Source organism: Aotus nancymaae, unplaced genomic scaffold, assembly GCF_030222135.1.
Source record: "Aotus nancymaae isolate 86718 unplaced genomic scaffold, 86718_ANA_hifiasm-v0.15.2.pri h1tg000036l, whole genome shotgun sequence".
NCBI classification, from domain to species: Eukaryota; Metazoa; Chordata; class Mammalia; order Primates; family Aotidae; genus Aotus; species Aotus nancymaae.
This window is the reverse complement of record NW_026988450.1, coordinates 16,701,184-16,722,973: the sequence shown is the minus strand read 5'-3', so window position 1 is coordinate 16,722,973 and position 21,790 is coordinate 16,701,184. Positions and strand designations below refer to the sequence as shown.

Below are 21,790 nucleotides of genomic sequence, written 5' to 3'. Positions count from 1 at the left end.
TAACAAAGTCCTTGCCATTGTCTCAGGAAAGGAGGTAAGACAATCAATGATGACTCATGGGTGCTGACAGAATTTTTGATTGATGGGGAACTGTCCCCACCAAAATGTGAACAACGATGTGGCTGTCCACAGGTAGAGGGTCCTGGGCTCCTGGGATGCTGCCCTTGCCTTCCATACCTCCTGTCATCCCTGGGCCTGTGATGCTTGTTCTGTGGAGGCCCAGGGCTAATAACCCAAAGACTATAAGTCTCTTTTCTGCCTTCTTGCTCCACCAATGTATCCTCCACACTGCATTTAGACGGTTTTTTTCCCCCAAAATCCATGTGTGTTTATCTCTCCTTTCTATGAGACTCCATTAAAATAATAGTATAAACTCCAAATGATGAGAAGAACAGGATAAGAAATGTAAGGAGGTGAGAGGGTTTAGCAAACTTCTGAAGTAATGAGAGCAGAGAAGATGGTGTTTGAGGAAGGAAGGAAGAAAGAGCAGCTGTAAGGGGTCCACAAAGGGACAGGGAGGAGGAGGGCAGAGAATATGCGGCATCTCCCGAGGAAAATGCGGAAGAAGCAGCTAAGGCAGGTAGCCAAGGGAGGATCCCACCTGCAGAGCCTAGTAGGGGCTCAAGCTCAGAACCTCCAAGTCTCACCAAAGACAGGAATGAGAAAAGGGTCAAAAATACAGGGAATACCTGAATGTCTATATATGGAAGAGTCAACCTCTCCACCAGCTTTTCTTATCCCATGTGGAGAATGCCAAACATTCAAATGTCTGCCTGTTAGGCAACAAGCAAATAAAGAAATACACATCGGCAAACATATTGTTATTGGCTGAAATGTGTCCCCTCGATGTAGAAAATTCACATGTGAATTTTGTATTCTGACTGTATTTGGAGACGGGGCCTTTAAAGAGGTAATTAAAGTTTAAATTAGGTCATTTGGGTTGGTCCTAATCCAGTATGACTGGTGTCTTTGTAGGCAGAGGAGATGGAAGCATGGACACACACAGAGGAAAGGCCTTGTGAAGGCACAGGGAGAAGATGGCCAACTGCAAGGCAAGGAGAGAGGCCTTGGAAGAAAACAACCCTGTTGACACTTTGACCTTGGACTTCTCCAGAAGGCAGAAAATAAATTTCTGTTGTTTAAGTTATCCTGTCTGTGCTATTTGCTGTAGCAACCTCAGAAAACTAATACATACATTTTTCTTAAATAAAATCGAATGGCTACAGAGAGGAATTTTCTACAATATGACATTCATGGGTATCCTGAGTTCACCATGTGATCACCCTGGAAGGAAGGCTGCTTGGCAAGAAGCATGCTTCTTACTCTGCACATAGAGTTCTTCATCAGCTTTGCACTGATGAATTGTTAAACATGAGGGTGCTACCATTCATACACAGGGTCACCTTCAGGGATTTCGCAAAGATCTCCAGCATAAAATTGAGAAGATAAATAAAAATTTTTAAATGACCATGGATGGAATAGATAATTCAGGGAAAGAAAGAAAACTTAGAAACCTTCTAGTTAATATTCTTAAATAGATCAGAGAGAACATTACACTGTAAAGCAAGAACAGGAGTTATGAAAAAGGAATGGAGAAAGAATAAAATGTCTGGAGGTTGAATGTGCAGTTGTAAAATGAAAGTAACTGAAGAGCTGGGAGATATTGAAGAATATCTTAGAAAGTAGAATGACAAACTAAAAGTTCTAATAGGACAGAAAATAGTAAACACAGACAGCCAATAGAGGGGAGAATATCTCACAATAGAAATCCCCAAAAAGAAAGAATAAAGAAAATGGAAAAAATTATAATAGAAATAATACAGGAGTTTTTTTTCACCCTTGAAGAGCAAGAGTCTCCAAATTAAAATGAGTACATGAAAAAAGACCCAAAGACCATCCTAAAATTTCAGAACATCAACAAAAAAAGAAGAGACTAAAAGCTTCAAGAGAGAATAAGAAAAAAGGTCCTATGGAAAATGAGAATCAGGCTGGGCATAGTGGCTCACTCCTGTAATCCCAGCACTTTGGGAGGCCAAGGCAGTTGGATCACCTGAGGTCAGAAGTTGGAGACCAGCCTGGCCAACATGGTGAAACCCCATCTCTACTAAAAACACAAAAATTAGCCAGGTGTGGTGGTGCATGCCTGTAGTCCCAGCTGCTACTCGGGAAGCTGAGGTGGGAGAATCACTTGAACTGGGGAGACAGAAGTTGCAGTGAGTTGAGATCACACCACTGCACTGTCCAGCCTGGGTGACAGAGTAAGACCATCAAGAAAAAGAAGGAAGGAAGGAAGAAATGAGGAAAGGAAGGAAGGAAGGAAAAGAAAGAAAGAAAAAGAAAGAGAGAGAAAGAAAGGAAGGAAGGAAGAAAAGGAAATTAGGATCAGAATGACACTGGATTTCTTACCAGCAGCACTAGATAGTACAACACTAGAGAATAACACCTAAAGGTCTAATGGAGAATTATATTTAACCTGAAATTGTATACCTTGATAAAGTATCACTCAAATATCTGGGTAAAATATAATCATTTTCAGGACTGCAAGGAGTCAGAAAATATGCCACTCATATATCCTTTCTTAGAAAGTTACCAAAGGATGTTCTCTAGCAAAATAAAATTCTGAGATCAAGAGGGAATAAGTCATGCGATTCTGGACAGGGAATTCGATCCAGGAAAGAAGAAAAGAGAAGCCCCAGTGTGTCAGATTTAGAAAGTAACTAGTTTGAAAGCAGCAGGTTAGTGTGCTCAAGGAGTGAGGTCTTAAAAAGAGGTTAAGGACTTAATAGATTACTTATTATGATGGAAAATCTGAAAACAAATGAGAACAAAATTAAGACAATTCGTAATTCTAGAAAAAAACCAAACTGGGAGCATAAAAAATATAAAAGTGGCAATTGAAAATTATAGAAAAACCAAAAACAAGATAGGAAATGTAATTGGAATCTATGATCTTATTCTGCAGTGAACAATTTACATAGTCAATAATTAAAAACTATATTGATTTCCCACTTTTAGAATCTATCTATATCTATCTATCATCTATCTATCTATCTATCTATCTATCTATCTATCTATCTATCTATCTATCTGTATCGCTTCTTGGCCCTTTGGCTAAGATCAAGTGTAGAATAATCTATAGTAAAAGCACAAAAGCACAGAAGACTTAACTATGATTATAAAAAGAATTAACATGGACAATCTAGAAGTTAAAGTACAGATGAAAGAGACTGAGAGATCAAGGTGGAGGAGGGTGTCTGAATAGTTGAAGGGATAAATAATCACATCTTACAGTCTGGGAGTTAAGAGATATTGTTTATATTTGAAAAATCAGGAAATAATTCTGTGGGTGTATTCCTTAAAAGTGCAAGGTAAGATGAAGAAGAATAAAAAGTAGGTCATTAGGGCAGTGATCAACAATGAAGAATAAATAGAAAATTTGGCACATCTTGATGCAATATCATGCAATAAAAAAGGATTTCACTTGGATATAGGAAAATGTTTGAGATATAACTTTAAGTGGAAAAAAGTGGGTTATAAAATTTTAGTTATGTCTGGATAATGTTTAGCTTATGGGTAATTTTTATACATTCATTCATTCATTCATTCATTCATTCAACAGGCTTACTGGGTATCTACCATGTTTGGGGCAAGAGAAATGGATATGGCAACTTACAAAGACAATCAAAGCCCTGCTACACAGTTTATAGTCCAGCAAAGGAGGTACATATTGTACCAGTAACTGTGACAAAATGTGAGCTTTGCAATGAAGAACATTCATGCTGTTAGAAAAATATAAAGCACAGGTGCTAAACCTAATATAGGAATCTGGGGAAGATTTCTTCAATAAATTATTTTTCAATGAATTAATTAATGTAAATTGACAAATAAAAATTATATTTTAAATCAAACTAATTAACATATCCATTATCTCACTTACTTACCACTTTTTGGTAATGAGAACATTTAAAATTTGCTCTCAATTTTAAGTGCAAAAATGAGAGGTTTTTTTTTTAACTGAGATTCAGTATTAAGGACATAGTGTTATCTCAATTATGATTATGAACTCAGGAAAAATGCTCAAGGAAAACAACAAAATATTAATTAACTGTGTTTCGATTCTGATATTCTGAGGAATTTTATGTTCTTCTTTATGCTTTTCTGATTTTTCTAAGTTTTCTGCAAAGAGCATGTATGGCTTTGAAGAAAAAGTTATTGTCGCCAGTGAAGCAGTTAGATATTTTGCTGTTTGAGAGCCTTTCCTCAGTCCTCCTGTGGAAGCAGAAGGCAGTTACTTAATCTATCTAAAGAACAGTTACAAACAATTACTAAACCACATGTCCACCCTCAGCATTTCTGAAGGCTGTCATCGGAATGGTAGATTCATTTCAACAAATGTTTCCAATAGCCAACTTGGAAACGGTGTTTGTTTGCCACGAGCTGTGCTGACAGAAGCTTGCAAAGGTACAAGGCGATGCAAGTGACAAAAATATGCCCAGTTACCTATTATTTCTGATATTTCTTTTTTAGACTGTCGTGTCACATCTGTTTTAATTTACCTATATCATATATTATGTAGATGTTGAAAAATATGATTTAAAACATGAAGTAATCCCTGTTTTGTGCTCATGTTTCTTGGATTGTATTTTTAGGTTCTAAAAGCATTGCAATTGGTTCTCCAATGACTCCTTTCAAGAAGTTATTCCTACATGTAAGATCAGATCTGTCAGTGGTGATTTTTATGGATTTGGATATTTACTGCACATTTAAGTTATCTGCATATGTTATTTCTCAAATCATAGATCCATATTATGATTTTGAGAATCCCTCTCATCCTCTATACTGTATCCAAAGATCACTTTTTTCAAAGGTCGCCTAGCCAGAATAATCAATTAATGCATTTTAATTTGGTAATACTGAAAAGTAATTGCAATGCATGTGCACATTGATCGAAAATCAGGTGCCACAGACATCAGCATGCCAAAGAATTTCCACATTCTCATACCTTAGTTTATCAATAAAAGGAAAATGTAGAAAATGTACTCCACAATTGGTGTGTGAATATATTACTTTATCTAAATACATCTTCTCAGGCAAGCCATGGTGATTGATGCCTATAATTCCAACTGCTCAGGAGGCTGAGAATCACTGGAGCCCTGGAGTTCTAGGCTGCAGTGAGCTATCAAGCCTTCAGCTTGGGCAACAAAGTGAGATTCTAGCTCTAAAATTTTTTAAAAATTTGTCTTTTCACCTCAATTTGTGTGCCTTTGCTGGAAAAGAAAATCCAAAGGTGGTTGTTACATTATGCAAATGATATGGGCTGGTAATCAAAAGAACTGGTTTCTAATTCTCACTTTACCACTAACTCAGCTGAGTGACTTCAGGTAAGTCACTTAACTTCTCTGGTTCTCATTTGAATGGAGTGATCTCTTTAAGTCATTTCTAATGTAAACACTGGGTGATTTAATGAAATATAAATTTTGGATAATGATATGGTTAGGCTGTTTCCACCCAAATTTCATCTTGAGTTGTAGCTCCCATAGTTCCCATGTGTCATGGGAGGAATCTGGTGGGAGGTAATTGAATCATGAGAGTGAGTCTTTCCTGTGCTCTTCTTGTGATAGTGAATAAGTCTCATCAGATCTGATGGTTTTAGAAAGGAGAGTTCCCCCTGCGCATGCTCTCTTGCCTGCCACTGTGTAAGACGTGCCTTTGCTTCTCCTTTGCCTCCTGCCATGACTGTGAGGCTTCCCCTACCATGTGAAAATGTGAGTTCATTAAGCCACTTTCCTTTTTAAGTTATCCAGTCTTGGGTATGTCTTTCTTAGCAGTGTAAAAACAGACTAATACAGATTAATCGTGGCATATAGAAGCTGCTGTGTATAGCCTCTCTTCCTCCAGGGTTCTAAAGAGAAATTTCCTTACTACGTAGTTGGAGCCACTTTGGTTCCATTAATGACTTACCGCAAGAAAACCTCACAGCAAAGACTCAACAGTGAGCAGGGAGCTATGCTAAAACAACATCCCCCGGATAGCCCAATGGGAGTGAGATACGTAGGGGTGTAGGGTTAGTCAGAACCCAAAACTTGTGTCTTCTCTGGAAGAACCTCCCAGACCTCCCCAGCTAAACTCATGACCATATCCCTTTCCTAGTTCCTCTTCTGTATCCATTTACTGCACTGCAACTTCCTATTCCAAGTCAACGTTTCACCTCCAGATTGACATCCAAGCTGAAATCTGCTAATGGGGTCAGAAAACAGGTCATAAAGGAGAGTAAGCCAAAATGTTGAACCCATTCCAGCTTAAAAAGCCCACAATAACAAAATCTAATGTTCTGTGTGCTTTCCTCCCAGTATAAAACACAGCTTTCTCCCAGAAACTTAACCATTTTCCATAATCATGATCTTCTATTAACAACTCACATCTTTCCCAGTAGACACATTTCTTTCTCTGTTCTCTTGTATCAAAAGTACCTAACATAGTGCAGTGATCCAACTATGGGCTGGCTTCTCTGCAAACTGTCAGCATTTCTCTCCCTGCCTTCCTTTGTTCCTAAGAGCAGTTGTGGATTGGTATAGACCCAAAGTGGGAGTTGAAATATGCATTGCATCATTTGTCACATTAGCTACAAAGGAAGCAGCAGAAGTAACCAGAAATGAGGAGCAGGAAATTTCTGATAAACAACTCTGATGGTTATCTGGAAGCTGAATTGAATCACAGGCACAGGAATTTGGAATTGCGGTTTGAATTGCAGAATCAGAGGTAACTGCCTCCCATCTATATGATAGTATCAATTTAATTCAAAAATTGAGTGTAGTTTTACAGGCTTAGCATTCCATTCCTTTCTGTGAAATATCAGAGAGCATTTATTTATTTAACAGGCTCATATGAAGCACATTTGCATTTGGAAAAAGAAATGATTAAAAGGAACCAACCTGGGTGGCCCAGATATGGATACTATTATGGATGTTGATAGTATTTGGAAGTGAAATGAATGAGATTACCTCTTTACAGACTCAATATTGATCAATGAAAACATGTAACTGATTAATTTAGTCCTGTAGTCGAACAGTTTAAGCCTTTTTCCACGTAGATTAGGAAGTTAGAATGGACGCCTCTAATTGGGTTTGCATTGTATAAGTAAAGCTTGTTTCACTCATGCATCTCTCACTGGCCTTCTCTCTCTCTTTAATTTGGGAATAGAAAAGTAAGTCCACAATTAATATTAGATTGTGAGAGGAGAGACAAAGAAGGGGCAGGGAGTTTCTGAGAGAACGTTAAATCTTTGCTGCACCCCTTACTGACCCTGGTTTGTGTCCCTTCACCATGGGAGTAGCTTTTGTCATCATTTAAAAAACTTGAACTGCATTTTAAGAGACTTATTGGTCTTGCTTCTGCAGACTCATAACTCCTTTATGTGTTTGCTCTTGGGAGGAAAAAGCAGATAGACATTTAAAAGCCGGAGGTTCCTGCACACCCTTTTCCTGATGCTTCATTCTTTTCCAGGCAGAAAGATGGTGGGACTCTGTCTCTAGCAAAGGGATATTTCTAGATACTGAGGTGTCAGAGACACCTGGTCAGGGAGGTTAGGAGATGGGGCATCCAGATCCACCCTCTCCAACTGGCTGCTGCTTTCCTGGCAGGGCTGCACTGGGAGAACTCCCTTCCTTCCCACTTCCCTTTCCTCCTCCCATTCGTTGTCTCTTTGCACACCCCTAATTTGGCCTCTCATAGTAAGAGGTCAATATGTTTTCACACTTGGGAAATCTCATTCAAGAATTTTTGTCAATGGACAAGTCATAAGAAGCCCTTCCATTTTAGAGCTCATTGACGTCACCAAGAGGCGATAAATATCTGTTGATATAATTGGATGTGAGATTCAGTGTTGAGATAGCAAAATTCTGCCCCTCGCTCCTTGGCAGGGCCCTATGATTTATGCAGGAGCAGAGGCAGCACGCAATCGAGCTGTCAAGAGAGCGTCAGCTTATTAGGCAAATGCTGCGTGGTTTCTGAAGAGGGTCGACACTATAAAATCCCACTCCAGGCTCTGGAGTGGAGAAACTCGGAGATCAAGTCCATTGAGAGACTGAGGGAAAAGAGGAGAGAAAGAAAAAAGAGAGTAGGAACAGAAAGGAGAAGGGAAGACAGCCTCCAGAGAAAGCCCCGGAGACGTCCCTCTGCAGAGAGGCCGCAGCACTCGGCTCACCTGCGAAGCGCCTGGGAAGGTAGGGAGCGCCTGGACGGAAGGCGCCACCAACTTTGCGCTGCCCGAGCTGCCGCGAGGTGCGCGGCGGAGCCGGCTGCCCCTGCCTGCCCTTGCCTGTGTGCATGTGTGTGTGCGTATGCGTGTGTGTTTGTGTATGCGCGCGCGCGTGCGGTGTGTGTGTGCGCGTGTTCGCGGACTGGTCCTTAAGATTCCAATAGTAGCTGGGATGTGGCAAAAGCAAACTTAGACGGCTGCTCTTCGTTACCCGTGCTGCCAGTTGCTCCTCGCTGGCTGTGTAAAGGAGCACCCCCACCCGCTTCTATCCTGACCCCCGAGAGAAGGCAGCAAGGGCAGAGGTGGAGAGGGAGGACCAGATGCAGTAGTTCTCAATTTGGAAGAAAATGCTGAAATATCTGGAAGGGAGGTGGTCAGCGCTGGTGGGATCTTAAATCCGTGGCTCTTATCTAGGCTCGGGAAAATTAGTTTTGAGGATCATTAGGAAGACGACTCAGGGACCGTCCCTTCAAAGTCTAGAAAGAAGGGTCACTCCTGCCCAGCAAGGGCGTGAGCTTAGGTGCGGAGCCCTGCAGGCGCCCCTCTCCCCGCTCCCCAGACGCTTCAGCACCGCGGACAGCGCCCACACGAAGCCCTGAGGCCGGAGCCCAGCACGTCTAAGGGAGTCCCGTAGGAAGACTTCGAGTGCACCTCCCAGTTGAGCGAACTCTGACCAACTCTTCTTTCTCTCTTCCCTTCTCTTATTCAGCCCTCCGCCCACCTCTGTGCCGCAGCGAGCTCCACTAACATGCGGCTGCCGCTGCTCGTATCCGCAGGCATCCTGCTGGTGGCTCTCCTGCCCTGCCCGCCATGCAGGGCGCTCCTGGTAGGCGGGCCGGTCCCGGGAGGCCGACAGGCGCCGCGGTTCCCTCAGCCCCTGGATCTCTTCCAGCCGCCGCCGCAGTCCAAGCAGCCCCAGCAGCCACAGGCTCGGCCGATCCTGCTCCGCAGGGGAGAGGAGTACTTCCTCCGCCTGGGGAACCTCAACAAGTTCCCGACCGTTCGCCTTTTGCCCTCCTCCTCGGTCCTCGCCGGCGGCAGCGGCAGCCGCCTTTCGCAGGAGCAGGTGGCCGCCAACATTTTCCGCGTGTTGCTGCAGCAGCAGCAGCTGCCTTGGCTCTCGGTCGACAGCCTCGTGGCTCTCGCGGAGCGCGGCGCCAAGAACGCCCTCGGCGGCCACCAGGAGGCACTGGAGAGGGAGAGGCGGTCCGAGGAGTCTCCCATCTCCCTGGATCTCACCTTCCACCTCCTTCGGGAAGTCTTGGAAATGGCCAGGGCCGAGCAGTTAGCGCAGCAAGCTCACAGCAACAGGAAACTCATGGAGATTATTGGGAAATGAAACGGTGCGTTTGGCCAAAAAGATTCTGCATTTAGCACAAAAATAAAAATTAAAAAAAAAAGTATTCTGTAACATAGCGCTGCTCTGATGCCATTTGTTTATTTTTATATAGCTTGAAACATGGAGGGAGAGAGGGAGAGAGCCTATACCCTTTACTTAGCATGCACAAAGTGTATTCACGTGCAGTAACAACACAATGTTATTCGTTTTGTCTACGTTTAGTTTCCATTTCCAGGTGTTTTTAGTGGTGTTTTAAAGGGAATGTGGACGTGGGAGAAAACGTTTTGTTTGAAAAAGCAGACAGAAGTCACCCAGTTGTTTTTGTTGTGGTCTGAGCCAAAGAGAATGCCATTCTCTTGGGTGGGTAAGACTAAATCTGTAAACTCTTTGAAACAACTTTTTCTTGTAAACGTTTCAGTAATAAAACATCTTTCCAGTCCTTGGTCAGTTTGGTTGTGTAAGAGAATGTGGAATATTTATATTTTTAATAAAAGCTGCAAAGGTAATCATGACTTTATTTTTTCTCTTCAGTGCTCATACACTTGAAATGCTCTCATCTCTTAGCTTCCTCCAAATTGTCTTCAGCACCAGAAAAAACAAAAAACAAAAAAATTCCTGCATTACATTTTTCTACTAAAAATACAAACATTTGTCAGTGGCCCACACAGACCCTGCAATCACGTTGGGCTCATCTCTGTGCCATGGACTACTTCTCTGAGGTTGAGTGAAATAATTCAAGAAGTTGCTCCCAGTAGCTCAAAACATTGTAATTTTAAAAGGAAGATCATTTCATAATGGAAATAACATTTAGCCCTGATCAATTAAAAGATGTGAAATAATTGGAGAGAGTGCGGAAAAGATGAAAGGAAGGGAGAAGTGTCGAGGCAGAAATTCCTTCAAACTGTATGGCCAAAATGCTGCATTCTTTTTCTATGAGAAAGACTCACTCTGTTAAACTACTACTTTGGTATCATAAAACAATTTTTTCTAAGCTGTTTTCCAATGACTACTTCTAATAAGAGAAACTTGAGAGCATCTCCACTTAAGATGACTAAATTTAGTCTTTATAAAATGTCACAAAGGAAAAATTTTCTTATGAAGAACATTTTGACTTTAATAATTACACAAATATCCTCCACATTTATGCCTATGCCAACCCTAATCACTTTTATGCTTAGGAACATGAACTATCTTTATTCATTTTTAAAACTGAACAGCACATTTAATTAGTTTTACAGTGTATTTGCCTTTGGTAGTTTATTTATAGCTTTAAAAAATTCAGTCAAATGTTTAATACTTCAAAATTAATTTGTCTGTATGAAGATGCTTCTTATCTGGGATCCTTGAAATACACTTAACTAATGGATTAATAAGATAACATGGGACACTGAATAAATCATTATAAGATGAAGCTTTTAAAAACATCATTTATTTAAGAGTTCATATAGAGTAAAGTTACACTTATGAAGGAGGCATTATGGTGGGACAAATATTAACAAAGCATGATTTAAATATATATATATTTAATGTGTGATGTGTGTGTATATATATTTAAATACATGTAGTTGTTCTGCAGTTTACCAGATTGGTGCCACAGTGAATACAAGAGAAACTAGACAGCTCTTGCTGGAATATTTTTTCCAACTAAAGTGCCTAATCTATGAAACTCTGAAACTAATATTAGAAAAACGTCACAAGAGATGTCCCAGGCCTTCAGCCTTCTGGACTATGAAAGTGTCGCCAAATTCAAAGAACATTTCTGAATATGCATCCAGTTACATCTTTTATGCAAAAGAGGAAAACTTTGTGAAACATTGCATAGCTTTGGTCAGTGATTTACTTTTTGTCCATGTATCAAATCAGTCACTTCTGAATTGACACTGATTTTCACTGACCACCTGCACTGTTACAAGAGTAAAGGAAATGAGAGTTACTATAATATAATAGCAAAAAGTCAGCGCCTATTAGAGACGAGAGCATAGTGACCGCTTTTTTCAACATTTGCCACTTGTTACTGACACACACATGTACCATACCTACACACCCTTCCCAATGTTTCCCACACAATAAAAGATTTGCATAAGATCAAGTTTATTTTTTCCAGTGCTTTCTCCAACTGTTTTCTCAAAATATTCTTTCCCCTCAATGTGTTCAATAAGTCATCTGGAATTACAGTTTTGGGTTATTTTTGCAGAAATTCTGTTCAAAGGTCCCTTTCATCATCTGTATAATATGAATTTCGCTTGGGCTCCCTGCTGCCTATGTGCATCTCAGCCAGGCAGACAGAGGGGCAGCAGTTGGAATGAACATCATTCATTTAGGGAGTTCAACCAGGAAAAGGAGAAGATATGGCGAGCTGGCTCAGAATCAGCTCCACTGCCACTAGCTGGAGCTGCAGCCTGTCCCTGGAGGGGAGGAGCCTCAAATCCAATCTGCAACAGAAGAAAACGGGAATCAGAGAAAAAAGAGGTTCGTTCTTTTTGGATTGGTCCAGTCACTCTTCTACTGAGGAGAAAGTATAATAATAATAATTATTATTATTATAACTATTATTATATGGGACATAATTATTAGAAATGAAAAGCAAGCTCAGGTTACCTTGGCTACAGCCAAGGGTCATGAAAATAATTCGCACTCATGATACAAAAAGAAGAAACAGTAATGCACGCAGTGGAGAGAAGTTCTTGGGAAAAAGGAGTTCAGAAGTTTTCTTTTAAGTTCACTTATACATGATTTATTGAGACAAAAATCTCATTGAAACTACTAGGAATTGGGTTTAGAAAAGGTTGAAAAATTTTAAAAAATTCCTAATTTAAGCCACATGACATTGCAGGGCATATTAATATAATCCCTCCACTGCTGAAGAAGTTTCTACCATGCACATACATATATTTTCTTACTATAATTTTTGCAAAACTACAGGCTTAATTTTGGGCAAATTATGATGGGATTTTTTTCTCTAGGTAATAAAATCTAATAACCATATCTATATTAAATCAAATCCAATATAAGTATGTCTAAAGAAATAATTATAAGTATGTCTAAAGAAATAATTTTGTAAACACCTAAGAGAGACAGATTGCAATTCTGAATTGGTTAACCTAATATCATAAGCAAAATTTATTTATGTTGCTTCAGCTTTTAAAAATCACAACTTAATGGAATGAGGAACAATCATGAAAAATTCTTGCTGAAATGTGATTTGATTTTATGAGCTCAAACTCTTTACATTTCAAGGTACCATGGCAAACACCGTTCTTCCTAGGAGAAGTATGTATAAATAAGCAAACATGTTCCAGTGACATCACTGGTAAAACTATCCCACCAGATTAGAATGCCACTGATTTCAAAGCAATGAGGTAGCCACATGCATTCAGCTCCGAAGCCCTGGATGATTTTATGATGCCGCACTATGAATGTATAATACCTGGCACAAGCAAAGCAGAGCTTTGGTTAAATATGTTGTTTTATTGCCACTCAAAGTAGTCTTGAGAGCAAAATGAGTTCTTAGCCTGTACCTTGCCAGATTTTGCCCTAAACATATGTTTGGAGATGATGTTTCAAGAGCAATAAAATTGTCCTAAGTCTTTATGGCTTTGGGATGATCCTTTGTTTCCTGATAGAAAGTTAAAAAGGGCCGTGAAATCGTATTACCCACAGTAGAGTAAAACTGAAGTACATAGTTTTCTGTGAAGGAATAGTTGAGCCATCAGATGAAATTGGCCTTTTTGAAAAAGGATGTTACCAGATTCTGTTGGTAATGGGTCAGATACCTCAACGTCCTTGAAATTGAAGTAAAATAAACATCATCCTGACAGAATCTTGCACCTATTTTTACACGTCAAACTCCTCCTTTGCCAACCATAGTCCTCTTACCCTGGCTAATCAAAAAAACAAAACAAAACAAAACAAAAAACCTCAAGTCTCATGTATGGTTTCTGCAAACAACAACAACAACAACAACAACAACAAATGATCTGGGCATATCATAAAAAGACTTTTCTAACCATTCAATATGAGTGAATAGTGAATTCTGCCTGGATGAACAGACTATCAACGTCCATTTTGTGGCCTCTTTCTTGAAGGCAGTTTCTAGTCTAAAGGGAACTTCCATGGCAGCTGCTGTAAATAGCTGAAGGGTGAAACAAGTGGGATAATGTGTTTTCTGCAGAAAGCATAATCTTTGGGAAACTACTGTTACCAAACAAGCCCCTTGTGCTGCTTTTGGGATGTATATACATTTTTGTGCTTTCCTGTACTAGAGATTAAAATCTTCCTTCCTTCCTTGGTTTTGTTTATATCTACTGAGGATCCAGCAACCGGCTCAGCAAAGAAAGTTCTATGCAAAGAGGCTTAGCCTAGTTTTGAATCCTACATCAACTACTTATTAGATGTATGACTTGGACAAGTTAGTTAACCTCTCTGAGTCTTCGTTTTCTCTTCTGTAAAAGAGATGAGAACCTCTATCTCATCTCTATTGTTGTAAGTACTGAATAAATAAAACAGTACATATAAGCACTTTCCACATGCCTCACTTATATTAGGTTGGTCCTTCCTTCCTTCCTTCCTTCCTTCCTTCCTTCCTTCCTTCCTTCTCTCCCCTCTTCCCTCCCTCCTTTCTTTCAACAGCGAAGAGGCTCCTCTGCCATGCAAAATTGCCTGGGGACTGTTTATGATGAGCTGTATACAATAGCACTGACCCCCAGGAAGAAAAGACAATAGTATTTGCAATCTCATTTTTCCAGAATTGGGCATTATTTCTATGATTTAATCCCTTCAGTGTGCTGTAATCACAGGCATCAGTGACACTGTCCAGTGTATCTCCAAGAGGCCCAACTGCATACATGGCTACCTTATAAAAGAAGAATGAGTTAAAGATCTAAAACTCTTTTCTATAAGCACAGCCCATCAAATCAAAAGCAGGTCTTTTTTCCTATAGCTTTCCCCAAATGGAGTTGTATATATGTGTTCCTTCATACTTTTCTAAATGCTGGCTTCCCTTTGTCACAGGAAGTGCTATTTCTTGGGACTGGTGATGTTCTATGAGGCAGAACAAGAGACAGAGAATTACAAGCACTGATCTCTATCTCCTTGGGAGCTTGTCCTGCATTCCAGTTTGGTCTGATACGTATTAAAGGTGAACAACAGATTGTTAGTTCCATATTGCAGTCATGTGTTTTTAATGACAGGGATACCTTCTAAGAAATGCACCCTTAGATACTAAGCAGCCATAAAAAAGAACAAGATCATTTTGTTTTCAGGGACACAGATGGAGGGGGAGGTCATTATCCTTAGCAAAGTAACACAGGAACAGAAAACCAAATACTACATGTTCTTACTAATAAGTAGGAGCTAAATGATGAGAACACATGAACACGGGGGGAACAACACACATTGGGCTCTTTCAGAGGGTGAAGGGTGGGAGGAGAGAGAAGATCAAGAAAAACAACTAATGGGTGCTAGGCTTAATATCCGGGTGGTGAAATAATAGGTACAACAGACCTCCATGACACAAGTTCACCTATGTAACAAACTCATTCTGGTGATTTTGTTGTTATGTGAACATTATTGAATGTACTTACACAAACCTCAGTTCGGGTGAGGTAAACATTGTCTGTAACGTGGAACTGTCCTGTATACAAAGATAGATGTCCACAAGGCTCTGTCAGAATGCATGCTCATTAACTCCCCTCAACAAGAAATGATTCTAGATTTGGGTTGCTTCTACCTCTTGGCTATTGTGAATAATGTTGCTGTGAACAGGGGTGTGCAAATATCTGTGTGAGCAAATATCCTGCTTTCAATTCTTTGAGTATATACTCAGAAGTGGAATTGCAGGATTTTACGGTAACTCTGTTTAATTTTTTAAAGGAACCTCTATACTGTTTTCCATAGCAGTTGCTATAGACCATTGTACACTCCCCCAGTGGTGCATGAGGGTTCCAATTTCACCACATCCTCATTCCTAATTGTTTAATGTTTGCAGGGTATTTTGAAAAAGTGTGAATTCATTGCAAACAAAAAAGCAGGACCTGGCACAGATACTTGCCATGTTCATAGCAACATTGTTCACAATAGCTACGAGGTAGAAGCGGCCCAAGTGCCCGTCCATGGAGAAGGGGATAAACAAAATGTCATGTGTACATACCTTGTCAAGAATCAATAGAATACAATGAAACACTGTTCAGCCTTAAAAAGGAGGAAAATTTTGGCACACGCTACAACATGGATGAAGCTTGAGGACCTTATACTAAGTGAAATAAGCCAGACACAAAGGGACAAATGTTGTATGATTCCACTTATATGATGTATCTAGATAGTCAAATTCATAGACAGAAACCAGGATGCTGGTTACCAGGGGCTGGGGAAGAGTGAAATGGGAGTTTTTGTTTAATGTGTAGAGTGTTTCTGTTTTGCAAGATGAAACAGTTCTAGCAATTGTTTGCACAATAGTGTGAGTATACTTAACACTCCGAAACTGGACACTTAGACATGGTTAAGATGGTAAATTTATGTTCTGTATTTTTTACTAGAATTAAAAATTTAGAAAACATTTAGCCAACATCACATTAAAATTTGGATTTACAGGTTCTTTGGACAAAGCAGAAATTAGCAACCCAGAACTTGCATGGAGAGCTAAGCAGTGTTGTGCCTTGGATTGGGAATGCGCTCTCCCTTCTGCCCATCTCGGTCAGGGTCACAGTGCCCAACACTCCCTTTGCTGCCCCTGCTGCAAGGCTGGTTTCAGCTGCCATTTATCACTGTGCTTTATCACAGTAATAAAGCACACTGTCATTTATCACAGTTTCTATGCTCAGAGTAAAAAGGAAACCAAGCGATGTCTTGTGTTTATGCTTCTATTAACATTTTTCGGTTACCTGGCCTACTTTTTCATTCATGATACTTTCTTGGCTCCTAAAGGCACACAGCTTATTGCTCTTAACAGAAGATTAATTTTTAGTATGAAGGTATCAAAGAAAAGAGAGTAAAATGTTCATTGGAGATTTCGCTTAATTTTGTTGTTAAACATGATGAATTTTTTTTTTAATATAAAGTGTGTCTCATGGCAAGATTTTTGACAATGAAAGCATGAAACTGCCTTTAAAATTCATTTGCGTGCAGATGAGTTCCCAGGATCTTAGCATAGGGGATATAACTGGGTGCAGATTGGTGGATATGTGCTTATTTGGGCTTGGGGGTCAATGCCAGTAGCTCCCTTTACTTAAATGCATCTCGCCCCACTATATCCACCTAATGAAACTAAACAAATGCTTTCCTGATATTCATTCTGGCACAAGTCTGGGTAGCCACATTTAGTGGGGGCATTATGTTTTTTTAGCTGCCTCAAAGTAGAAGAGTGAGGTTATTTTTATCAGTGACCAGTGCCTTTGGGTCTCTAAGCTTCCCAGGGCCTCCATGACATGCCAGTATCAACCCTTCCGCAAATTATCATTCTCTACATCACCCATGACTCTGATCCACTAATGCTTACCTGTCTTGTGTTCCATTCCTTATGGCTCAGTCAAGCGATAGCAATCAAGCTGAGAAGATGCATTTAAACTAAGACATTGATGGATAATGATGGCCTCATGTATGCCCCTGCCAGATAACACTTTACCTAGAAATATTCATGCCTTATCCTGAGGAATGACTAACGCCAGGCCATTGAGAAGATATTGAGGGCCTTGAGGAAATTTACGTCCAGACACTCACAGCGAGGCTGCCATTTCCTCAATCTGAGTGCTGCAGGAAACGCCAGTCAGAAATTCAAGCTGACACAGGATCTGGTTACCACTGCATATTAAATGCTTGTCTTTCTGGGTCAATTTAAAGGAAGCCTTGGCCATCTCATGAAATGCCTTTGCCTTAAAGGAATGTGGATAGGAGGGGTATGGCTAGACTTAAGACTGCTGAGTGGGCAACCACCCAGTATCCATCTTGCACCTGCTAGGCTGGGTCAGAGAATCAAAGCCAGATGCTGGAAACAGGTGTGAGTAGGAATGCAGAGACCATGTTTAGAATGTTTGTTCAGAAAGACCAAGCCCAAATGCTGGCCTGCTCCCTGACTTAGCATTCCTGAACCTCAAGCTCTTGGATAGTTTAGGTGTTACAGATTCCTAACTAGGAAGGAGAGTACAGCCAAGAACCCAGGCCGGTCACCCATGGTGAGAAGTAACTGAGGCACTGTCTCTGACTCATAGCCAAGGGTCAGAGTCTTGGAAACTCTGTTAGGCAGCTCTGCCATTATGGGTGTCTCTTTCACAGGAATGCAGACATTACTGTTTGGGACAGAGCAATCAAGGTATGTTAGGAATGAAGCATAGAAGTGTGAAAAGACAGCACAGCTAGAGGAAGCAGAAAATAAGAACTCCCAAAAAGAGCTCTGGAAGGAAAATACTCATTAAAATGAATTTTTTGGCCAGGCATGATGGCTCGTGCCTGTAATCCCAGTGCTTTGGCAAGTTGAGGCAGGAAGATTGCTTGAGGTCAGGAGTTTGAGGCTAGGCTGGACCATATGGCATGACCACATCCCTACAGAAAACTTAAAAAAAAAATAGCTGGGTGTGGTGGCATGTGCCTGTAGTCCTAGCTACTCAGGAGGCTGAGGTGGGTGGGAGAATCATTTGAATTCAGGAGTTCAGGGCTGCTATGAGTTATGATCACACCATTGCATTCTAGCCTGGATGACAGAGTGAGACCCTGTTTCTAAAAAAAAGAAAAGCATTTTTTTCTTGGGAGGATTTACAGCCTTACACACTGAGTGATTGAGGGGTGGGTGGAGTGAGCTGACTGGGGGGCTTTGTTGCTATCAGTTGCCTCTTTCTTGCTAAGAGAAAATCAGAAACCAGAATAATTTCCTGAGGCCCATCAAATAAGCAGGAATTAAACTCATTTTTTTCTTGACCTGGAGGAGGATGTTGTAGTGTGTACCATTTGGTTCGTGTCAAGTGTGGTGTCTAGGAATTGTTGGGATCAGGGTGGAAAGGGCAGGTTACGGAAGTTGATACCACAGCTTGGCAAAAACTTGCAGTCAGCCTTCTTCTCAGATATGGAGCTGACAACTGTGTGTCCTGTAGGGAGAGTATGTGTATTCTTGTTCTTTCTGAAAAGAGAACTAAATTACGAAGAATTCGATCATTAATTCTTCACATTAATTCTTGCTTAACTTTGCGTTAAGCAAACAGACCCAACAGGTTGTCCTTAAGAACCATGGGAGGTCGACAGTATCATTATGCCCTATTATAGATGAGAAAGCTCAGACTCAGGAATTTTGAGGACCCTACTCAAAGTAACTCTAGGATAAAGTGCTGGGAGTTGTTCATAGTGACCAGAAGTCCAAAGGGAAAGAGGGCAGCTGGTGCTGCTGCACACTTGAGGCTCGGGACAGGGCCAGCCTCTCCACTCACTGGAAGGCAGAGAGAGAGGCAGGTTGGTTGACAGCATGGGATGCAACTGAAGGAGCTGCTCGCCCTCATTTGCAGTGGACAGCCACATCCCTGCCAGCAGTGGAGGCCTAGAAATGACCTGTGCTTGCGAGGCTGTGCTGATCTGTCCCGAATGGGGAGTCAAAGCAGAAGAGTCCCTGGTCACGCTGAGTTTTGTCTCAGTCCCATCAACCCAAGTGAAGCAGGGATTCATCCACTCTTCTTAGATGCTACTTGGCTTCCATTTCACTGCATACCCCACTTGGTGGAGGACGAGAGAGCAAAAGGTAACAAGCTCTCAGCTATTCTGTGATCCCGAGCAAGTCACGCCTCCTTTAGAATCTTCATTTTCCTCCACTATGAAATGGGGAAGTTTAACAGTTCCTACTGTAGTGAGGTTTAAATGAGAGAATCCTTATGAAAGACTTTCTAGATTATAAAGCAATGGACACACATTAGTTACAGCCATTGCCAAGTGCCATTGTTTTTTCAGATGCATTAACACCGTGGTGGACTAACTCTTCACTTCATGGGCTGCAGTGGGAGAAAAGGTGTACCATGGAAATCACTGAGATACATAAATAAAGGCAGAAAAAACCCACAGGATGTACAACACTAACAAAGGTCTTAGGTTAAATCAGAATAATAAACAATTTGAAAACACAGGAAGCTTAGCTCAGCTAGCTATGTCATAACGGTTCCCCCAGAGAGCTCTCCCAGAGCTGTGTTCACGGAATTGTAGAGTTGTAGGCACAGGTTGCCAGGGGAAATGAATGAATTCATTACCCTACTCACACACAATTTACATTTTCCTCTTTAAAATGGATACATCCATTTTAGCTTCCTGTTAAAGTGAAATTTACTTAGGATGCCCTTTGATCCTGAGAAATGTAGTCCACAATTTTAGTACTGACTTTTTTTTTGGTCCTTCTAGTAAAACTCCCAAATTGACAGTTAATAGGAGATATAGTGACAGATATTGGGGGCCTTGAGAAGATTGAGGAGATGGCAGCCCAGCTGTGGGGACCTGGATGTAAATTTCCTCAAGCCTCCCCGAATATTTGGCACTTTCTCAGCAGGAAAAAAAAAAGCCCACAAAAATAATATTGCAATTGTAGGGAACAAATGAACAAGCATTAATAATGTTAATGTAATGGTCTCATTCAAACTTACTTGTTAAAAAAACTTCCCTTCTCTTACAATTTTTTTTCTAGGTAAGAATGTCTACATCTCACTGCCATAGCTTCTTATAATTTCCAGGATTATTAGGCCCTGGACAATGTTTTGCAGTAAATATAGGCCAGCCCTGAGGACTGATCAGTTTTTTTCTCTATTTTTATCATGTTGAAATTCCAGCACAGTCAGGGTGCCTGGCATATTAGTGATTTGTAAGCTTGAATCTCCTAATTTGTAAAACACGTAGCAATTGCTCTCAGTAGGGAATATCTGTTTGAAAATAACTTGACACCCTGAATCCTTCAATTAAATTCAGAGAACAGAGATAAATTTTCATTCACTTCCGTTTGTTTTGGAAAATTAAATAGATCATTTCAAAGAACCTGAGACCTATAGTCATACTCATGGGAAATCATGTTCTTAGTCTCTAGTGTTTTTTAATGCTTTGTAATATCTTGTGAAATTAATCTTGCTCAGAAAAGCAGCTTCCTGGCCCTCTAGTCTTCTGCATCTCTCACCTCTCAGTCTCTAGTGGCAGCTGGAGTGGATGTTTGCACTTGAAATCAGAATGTATGGCTTGGTCTTGAAAATCTATGCATAAAAATACTTTTATCTTTTTGTATGTTACACTCAGAAGAGATGCAGGGCTCACAAAGGTTGCTCCTCCTTGGAACTTTGGCCCATTGTCCATCCCGGCTTAGGAAAATATGAATATTTCCAAGGGCACTGAGCCTTGAGTGATGAACAATTTGAGAAAGGCCAAGGTCTGGGGACACATGTATTTCCCAGGCTTTCAGAAACACTTGTTTCCAAAAGCCTGGGAAATAAACCCTGGGCTCCAAAAAGGGAAAAGAGTCTTTGCTAGCCCCTTCCTCCCTCACCCTCTCCCAGTCTTTTTAACCATCTAAACCAAAAGTCCCTTCCTTCTTTCCTTCCTTCCTTCCTTCCTTCCTGCCTTCCTTCCCATTTTTCCTTTCCCTTCCATTTTTCCTTTCCTCCTTTTTTTTTTTCTGTGATGTAATTATTTTTATTTTCCTCTAGGGCTACCTTTATAATCTTACAAGACAACAATTGCAGAACCTGGGTTGGAGACTAAGAGGGCTGTGGGCTGGTTTTTCTTGGCGATACTTTCTCCACTGCATCTGTCTATAGTAGGCTATTGGCCTTGACCTCCACATCTCTGTTATTTGAGAGTGAAAAACCATAAGGTGTGAGGAACCCACTTTGTTCCTGAGGCTGTCTTTGAGCTAATGACATGTCAGATACAAAGGAACTGGGGACACTTGGGGAAGGGGAAAGGACCATCTGCACCTTTTTGTTGACACTTGGGTTGGGAACCATTGGATTTTCTCACCTAAGAGGACAAGCCAGTGCTGAAAGTCACTAGTCCATGACAGGTGGCCTCTGCAGTTTGTGGAAACTGGTTTAGACAGAACAAAGGATGAACTAGGACACAGGTATGTCATGAAAATGTACAGAGATACTAGCTCCTAAAGCAAAGTGGTATCAAAACTAAAAATAGATACCCACAGAACAGTGACAACTAATTACTAGACTGTGAGGTTCAGCTTAGACACTTAACGGTATCAGGCA

General features: G+C 40.7%; 2 protein-coding genes across 8 annotated transcripts in view; one reads left to right on the top strand and one right to left on the bottom strand.

Moving 5' to 3' along the window:
- Positions 1–10,102, top strand: part of CRH (corticotropin releasing hormone) — a 248,080-nt gene extending 237,978 nt beyond the window's left edge. For 3 of the 6 annotated variants that reach the window (XM_064384249.1, XM_064384248.1, XM_064384247.1), the window contains one exon: positions 8,967–10,102. In XM_064384249.1, the coding sequence (XP_064240319.1) occupies positions 8,967–9,596 (630 nt within the window). In that variant the 3' untranslated portion in view covers positions 9,597–10,102. Of the gene's footprint in view, positions 1–6,570; positions 8,223–8,966 lie in introns of those variants that run through there. The other 3 variants (XM_012463698.2, XM_012463700.2, XM_012463697.2) reach the window with 3 other exon arrangements.
- A 901-nt stretch (positions 10,103–11,003) lies between these two features.
- The window catches only part of TRIM55 (tripartite motif containing 55), a 47,808-nt gene continuing 37,021 nt past the window's right edge, over positions 11,004–21,790 (bottom strand). For both annotated transcript variants that reach the window (XM_064384242.1, XM_064384246.1), the window contains one exon: positions 11,004–12,028. In XM_064384242.1, the coding sequence (XP_064240312.1) occupies positions 11,906–12,028 (123 nt within the window). In that variant the 3' untranslated portion in view covers positions 11,004–11,905. The remainder of the gene's footprint in view (positions 12,029–21,790) is intronic.